Source organism: Penaeus vannamei, chromosome 1, assembly GCF_042767895.1.
Source record: "Penaeus vannamei isolate JL-2024 chromosome 1, ASM4276789v1, whole genome shotgun sequence".
In the NCBI taxonomy this organism is placed as follows: domain Eukaryota; kingdom Metazoa; phylum Arthropoda; class Malacostraca; order Decapoda; family Penaeidae; genus Penaeus; species Penaeus vannamei.
Window position 1 is genome coordinate 22,108,916 of NC_091549.1, and position 7,500 is coordinate 22,116,415.

The following is a 7,500-nucleotide window of genomic DNA, read 5'->3' on the forward strand; positions in this document are numbered from 1 at the left end:
AATCAACTCAAGACATTACCTCCGTCATATCATTATATCCGTCTCACAAACTAGAAATTTCAAATCAGAAAAAGCAAATGCTCCCATCGCGAACAATACCACCCAGCCAACACGTTTCTTTGTCTACTCCACGCCGCGAGTATTGCCATCGGCTCGGGTCTCCTTAATTTCATCAAACTTCTAAAACAAGGCCTTCTCATACGACTGCAATTTTGCAGGCATGTCCGTTCAGATAGCAACAGATTTTCTCGTCATTGCGTATGTGTATATTCTGTAGCTGGCATCTTCCACAAGAGAAATATTTACTAAAGTTGACCATACCCGGCGCACAACACCGAACGTAGAGCAGGAAGCCGAAAGGAAATGCCCTTTTCTCGGATTATTTTCTCATGATAACTGATACGCAATATTTCCTATTAAGAATAATAGTCATCAGAAGTGATAAACAGATCTATTTGAAATTCGCGATAAAATTATAATTAACGCACACCCTCTGGACACCAAAGATGATTTTTCTTAAACCAATTATTCTCATTTTCAACAACTTGAACAGCGATATTGATTTGATAACAAAGTAAAGATGGGATTGAGACTAGTTTTCATACTGGAGGCGAGGGACTGCAGGCGCCACACGCAGCTTCGGCGTGGTACCTTGGGAAGAGAGCCTCACCCAAAAAAATGCGTCTGTACCTGAGAACCATTACAGCATGTAAGGCAGTTGGTCAGCGACGTCTAAGGAAAACCTCCATGCATACGAAACGTATATTGAGTACTTGGTCCTATCAGCATCGTCATCATTCCTCCATCATAACGGAGGCGAAGAAGTTTTTTAAAACCGAAAAAATATCTTACATCCTGTACTGAAGTTTAACCGAGGAAGGGAGGGGGAGGGAGAGATGGAGGCAGAGAGGGGGAAGGATGGAGGGGGAGGGGGAAGGGAGTGAAGAGGGGGGTGAACTCCCATCACTTGGTCCCTCCACCCAAGGTTCCCGCGCTCTCCCGGACACTCACCCGGCGGGGAGGAGGGGGAGGGAGGGAGGAGGAGGAGGAGCAGGGGCAGGAGGAAGAGTGGGGGATGAAGGGGAGGGAGTGATGTTGGGGGAGAATAGAGTTTAGAGTATGATTCAAATTTTGTTATATATATATATATATACATATACACACACACACACACACACACACACATACTCGTGCACGCACACACACACACACACACACACTCACACACACATATACATAAAGATAGATAGAGAGATAGATATGTACACGGCGTCGTGGTGCACGGTCAACAAACTTATTGCTATTTTTACCTTCATCAATATTTCATGGGTATTCTATCAGTAACATTTGTTTAGCCTAAATAACAACTCTACTTTTCTTAGATTACTTCCCTTATGAACAGTCATAAAATACTATAAGGTGTATTTCTAACTAGTTGCTTATAAAGTTGCCGCAGATGACGTACATAAACTTATCAATAAATCTTGTATCTCTTATTTAAGGATTGGAAAAAACGTTTCGACATAACCCTCGTTCTCATTGAAATGTGCGATCGAAAAGCCTGTCATCAATATCGAAGTAGATGAAGGTACCACAGGAGAGCGTACCATGCATGATCAATTTCAGGTACCATGCAATTCATGTCACGGTAAGCAACAGGTTAATACAAGGATTTTATTGCTCAAAAATTACCGCCAAATATTTAAATAAGATAAATGGAACAGAAGAAGTACTCGTGAGGTGACAAAGTTAATTAAAAATCTCCCCTAATGCTTATGGAGATTAACGGAAAGTATGAGAGCAATGGGAAACAGTCTTCATGAAGGATTTTTAGCGACCGCGCGGTAAAGCGGCGGCGCCTCCACGCAGCTGTGTCAGATGGCCCGCGCTTTCAGATCGTTTCAAATGTCAAATTTCATTATCCTTGATAATAAATATATATATCAATATATGAGAATTTGACTTTGAGTAAATCATATTATATTTATTATATATAAATAGTATTTCATAACATTCAAATATCATTGATAGAAATATTCTCATGAAATAGCACCCTTCTTTAGTAATTTGGCACCAATGTAGTGACGTAAAATGTAAGCTCCTCCCAGTAGGCGGAGCAAGAGCCGTTGTCATGGCGACGATGCGCCTTTATCACCCCCGCGCGGTGCATTGTGGGTCCCGCCTTGTGCGCGCGAAAGCCCGCGATCAACGAATCTCAGTCTCTTGCCTCACGAACGCGGAGCGAAGTGGACCTCTTGCTGTTGCGCTCTCGGTTCCATTGTTAGTTTTCTTTGCAATTACCAACCCAAACCAATTTTACAATGGCCGATACTGCTGCTGAGGTTGTGTAAGTATTACAAGCATTAGTGTGGTTTATTTCCTAAAAAAAAATATTTTAGAAGAAAAGTGGTGGAAAAAACGTGAGTGATTTTTTTTCTTTCCTATTGGAGGAAAATGATGCCGGCTTTGTGTGCATGGAGTGTGCGCGACTTTTAAGGCAAAAATGGCTTAAAAAGAGCGAGGAAGAATGCAACATCGGCGTTGAAAATGTACTCTTCGTAGAGGAGAAAAAGGAAGTGTGAATGTGCCTATTAGGTGATGTACGGTATTGATGAAATGTTTGTTTAAAAAATGTGAAAAGGAGGTAAGATCCGTTTTCTTTTTTGTTGGTTTTTATTTATTTTTACATGTAATTTGGCGGGAATAACCTCCCTCCCCCCAGGCGCTCCCCCCGTCACATCCTGTAGGGTTATTGCCCCCCCCCCTCGAAAATTCCCATTTTATCGCTGTTATATTCGGTTTTTAATTTTAAATTGTTCTTGAAATGCTCAGTAGTCGTGTGGGATTCTTATTTTATATATCGTCATTTTCTCCCTCTTCCCTTTCCAAAACCCAATCTGACCTTTGACCCCGACAGACCGAACAAAGATGTGCCGGGTTGGCGGGAATTTATTTTCGCCGGACCGGCATTTTTGACCGGGCGAAATTTTATGGCTGTCAAAAGTTCCCGCTTTTCTATCTCTACCCCCTTCTTTCTCTTTCCCCTCTTTCTCCCCCTCTTCTCTACCAGTGGCAAGTAATTGTGGTTCGATCCGCCATTCCGTTGTGTTAGTATTTCCGTGTTCGCGAGGAAACGTTGGGAGACTTCGCTTTGTCTGGCATGTCCGTTTGGGAAGCGCGGTGAAGGGGGGGGGGGGTGGCGTCAGACACCGGGGCCCAGTTTGATGGGGACGGAAAACGTTTACGTGATGATTTCACTGTATAAATGTATTGGTCGTTAGGTCTATGTTCGTAATCAACGTTTTACGGTACCGCCTTTACTTTTTTTGACGGACGTACTCTTATTGATCAAGTAGCAGCAAGTGGTCCATGCCGGTTCTTTCCAAGCAGTTCCGGTTCTGGCCGATTGCGACAGGAAATAATGAGTTTGCGGACGGGACTTTTGGGATTGCATTTCACAACGTTGGTGTCGGACTTCAAAATCAACGTTTCCACGTGGCGACTCGAATACCCCCCCTAACCTTCCTCCCCTCTACCCCCCCCCCCTTCCTCTGTCTATCATCCTCCTCCCACTCCAAGGTTACACTTCAGTGATTCAGGTTGTTGCTCTTGTGAAGAATGGAAAGCATTGCACAGATTCTTGTCGTAAGAGATGAGGGGCGGCTTGTTTCCAGTTTCCAGGTCACATGATTATTATTACGTTAAGGTATCCATAGGCATTTCCTTTCCTTTTCTGTGTTGTAAAAGCGTGAGTTGTGGTCAGTGTCTTCGCTTGGATTCCACACTCGCTCCTAGTTCTTTCTCTCCTCCACTTGGCTTTTATTTCTCGTATCTAATTTTCCACGGTCTTCTCGGAACTGTTTCTCTACCCCCCTCCCCTATCTCCTTGGATCAATTTCTCTACACTCCTCTCATGATCTCAAGACTTCTCCCCCCCCCTGCTCCCCCTCCCTTTTCTCTCCCACCCCTGCTCCCCCTCCTATTTCTCTCCCACCCCTGCTCCCCCTCCTTTTCTCTCCCACCCCTGCCCCCCCTCCTTTTTCTCTCCCACCCCTGCTCCCCCTCCTTTTTCTCTCCCACCCCTGCTCCCCCTCCTTTTTCTCTCCCACCCCTGCTCCCCCTCCTTTTTCTCTCCCACCCCTGCTCCCCCTCCTTTTTCTCTCCCACCCCTGCTCCCCCTCCTTTTTCTCTCCCACCCCTGCTCCCCCTCCTTTTTGTCTCCCACCCTTACTCCCCCTCCTTTTTGTCTCCCACCCTTACTCCCCCTCCTTTTTGTCTCCCACCCTTACTCCCCCTCCTTTTTGTCTCCCGTCTCCGATCTTCCCACAAATATATCTCACATCTCCGATCTCAGATCTGCCCTTTCCTTTACATCTATTTCTCCCCACCTACCCGTATCTCCTCTCCCCCACCTCGTCTATTTCTCGCACCCCCCCCCCCTCTTTTTATCGCATCCCCATTTCGTCACTTTCCCTTCCCATCTCTTCTATTTTCCCCTCCCCCTTTCAGCTTCCCCTCTTAGATTTTGCTTCCCCTCTCCTCCCCCCTCCCCCACTACCATAGCAGATCTCCATTCCCCTTTTCATTTCGGGGTCTTCCCTCCCTTGACCATTCCCCTTTTCCAACTTGTTTTCTCTCCCTTCATCTTGCATCTCCCTCGTGCCAGTTTTTCCCTTCCACATCTCTTCAGTATCCCCTTGGATGCTCATGGATGCTGGTCACAGCGCGTCTCAACTTAAAGGTGTTCTGAGTGTGGTACTTGATTGGTGGCATTGTGGAGTTTGGCTCGGCAGTATTTTGGAGCCATGCTTAGCATAACAATGCCATTGCGCTACTTTCTGATTTGACAGTTTTGTCTTTTGATTAAACATGTTCATGTATACACTGCGGATTTATTACTTTAGAGTCGCCAGTTGGAACTGGATTCCTCATTAGAGGGTTCTCGCGGCTTCTCTCCGGCCCTTGTGAAGCTTGCCTTTTGGGAAGGATGTTCTCATCCTCATCTGCGTGTATTTGCTACAAGGATTAGTCATTGAGGCTTTTTTTAGGGTGTTGCTCTCCTTCCAATGTAAGCTGGACGAATATTGATCGCGGTAGTGTGACCGGCTGGGTTTGGAGGTTACACTACTACAAATACCTGATAAAAGTAAACATCTGTATTGATAACTGGACGCCTGAGCAATATAGGCACATGTTCTATCCTTAGTACAGACATTAGATTATTCAGTTGTATGGCATTGTTACATTAATCCGTATGTTACTCCTTAAGGAAACTGATGAGTGAATCCTGACACATTTCCTCAGTGCACATCGCGCAACCCTTGTAAGAGGAATAAAGTTTTCAGTATCGAGTTTAAAACTAGTCGAATAAACGCAGGATGTTGGTTTCCGGTGCACTAGTTCACTAAAACGGGGTTTATTGTAGTGGAGGGTGTGTCGGGAGGGGGGAGGCGGCCTGGGAGCGTGGTCAGGGTTGGCGGGAACGGCCGATTGACTTGTTCCGTGAATTTTAATTCTGGAAATCGACTCGATAAGAATCTTTCAGAAGGTTAGCATTATCAGGTGATTTGGATGCGTTATTGACCATCTTTTCATAATAGTTAGAAAAATTATTACATGACTCAAGAATTACCGATTTTTAAGGCATGCTTGCCATTACACCTAAGGCGCATTGTAAGTGGAATCGTTTCTGTAGCTTAGTGTTCAGTGATTGGCACCGAGAACTAGTTTTCATTACGCTGTAACTATATATTTTGGCAATTTAATAGTACCTTATCTAGCGATCGTCGAGGATTAGCGATCCATCGGCCCAATAGGTTTTCGCTACGTGTTCTAGCAACATAGGGCTTTGGCTGGTTCCCATTTTAACGATGCATCGCCGGAGTACAGAATTACCGTATTGGAGGTTTGGTGGCCTTCGCCGGAACCTCGGCTCTTTGATGTATCTTTTAAATTTAGTGTCGTATCTTTATACAGCTGCTGTTTAATTTCATTAATTTCACTAATACCATTTTCATTACCACAGTGCCACCACCCCTGAGGTCACCAAGGAAGTCCCCGAGACCAAGAAAGAGGAGGTAGAGAAGGCTCCCGTTGAGGAAGCTGAGGAAGCAAAGACCGAAGAGAAGGCAGCCAATGGTGACAAAACAGAGGAAACCAACGGTGATGCCACAGAGGACGCCGAGGAGGCCAAGGCTGAAGAAACCGAGGAAGCCAAGGCAGAAGAGACCAATGGCGTAGAGAAGGTGTGTATTGATCTTATTCCTTCGATATCGTAAATTGCTTGATGTTACCTAATCTGTTTATCTGCAGTCGTTTAATACCCGATGTATATTTATCTACAATCGTTTAATTATAATTCACAGGAAGCTGATGAGGAAGCCGCCAAGACCAACGGCCACAGCGAAGAGACTAACGGCGTTGCTAATGGTGATTCTGGTAAGTTTTGTCACTATTTGTGCTGTAACCGATGTATAAACTGAATATGGACAGACCTTTACAATATTTTAAAACGATACTGAATTTGACCATTGGTATTACAGAGAAGCGTGCAGCAGAGGAATCTGAAGCCACTGAAGCCACCTCACCTACAAAGAAGGCAAAGGTTCAAGAGGAGACCACAGAGGCTGCAGCTGAAACCACTGCTTAAGTCTGTCTTCCACTCTTGTCCCCCTCCCCCCAAGACCCTCACTCTAGCCTTCTCAGAGACCTTTTTTTTTTACTGAAACAATCTTGCTGTTCTTTTCTTATTTAATTTGGATGGGCACCTACTGAAGGTTTTGGTAGCCTCAAATTTTTCTACCCGTGTACCTGTCAATTATTATACACTTCCGTGTATTCTTGGTATGAAAGAATGTTTGTGGGGTTCAATTTAACTACACCGTGTACAAATGTACAAACTGGTGTTACGTTCCTTCAGTCGAGTCATGGTGGTTGTAGTAGTTTAAATTTCAGTAGGTTCTTTGAACGCAGGAACAAAGTAACGTGGTCTGTAAGGCAATTTTTAAAAATTTGTACTTTGCAACCATTTTCAGTGAATGGTACTTGTTTTGTTTCAAGTCTGTGTAGTAAAGTTATTTGTACATGTTACTGAATGGATGTTTGAGAGTACTTGCTGTAGGCTGAACTAATATTCCATGCCATGCTAGGGCTAGTGTAGCACCAATTACAAGTCTGCCTTTATTTATTTTCTAAGTCATGTCTGAGTGTTGGAGTGAAAGTTTGCCACTATCCACACCAAGCAGGGAAGGATTGAAGCTTTAGTTTTAGTTCGTGCACAAGTCAACATTCCGTTTCGTTAACATGACTAAGGTTACTGTGTAACCTAATCAGCTGAAGTGAGTGATCTTGAATGGTACGTAGTATTATTTTTCAAATAAACCTTAACAAAAACTTGTGTTTAATATGTATACCTACTGTTTCTTTTATGGCGAACTTAAGGGTCTTTTGCATTAACGAACCAGACAATATGAGTAACTATTATTTATTTGTTTATTTATT

At 44.1% G+C, this 7,500-nt stretch overlaps 1 protein-coding gene across 1 annotated transcript; it reads left to right on the forward strand.

Moving 5' to 3' along the window:
* Positions 1-2,187: 2,187 nt before the first annotated feature.
* On the forward strand, positions 2,188-7,392 carry LOC113802865 (uncharacterized protein T28D9.1). The gene is made up of 4 exons (XM_027353518.2): positions 2,188-2,347; positions 6,026-6,245; positions 6,366-6,438; positions 6,543-7,392. Exons 1-4 carry the CDS (start codon positions 2,322-2,324, stop codon positions 6,647-6,649), a joined length of 426 nt encoding a protein of 141 aa, XP_027209319.1. The 5' UTR covers positions 2,188-2,321; the 3' UTR covers positions 6,650-7,392.
* The last annotated feature ends 108 nt before the right edge of the window (positions 7,393-7,500 follow it).

Coding starts and splice junctions, on each gene's coding strand:
- LOC113802865 (XM_027353518.2), top strand. CDS start 2,322: ATGGCCGATACTGCTGCTGAGGTTGT. Junction 2,348..6,025: donor GATACTGCTGCTGAGGTTGT/GTAAGTATTACA, acceptor TCATTACCACAG/TGCCACCACCCCTGAGGTCA. Junction 6,246..6,365: donor AGACCAATGGCGTAGAGAAG/GTGTGTATTGAT, acceptor TATAATTCACAG/GAAGCTGATGAGGAAGCCGC.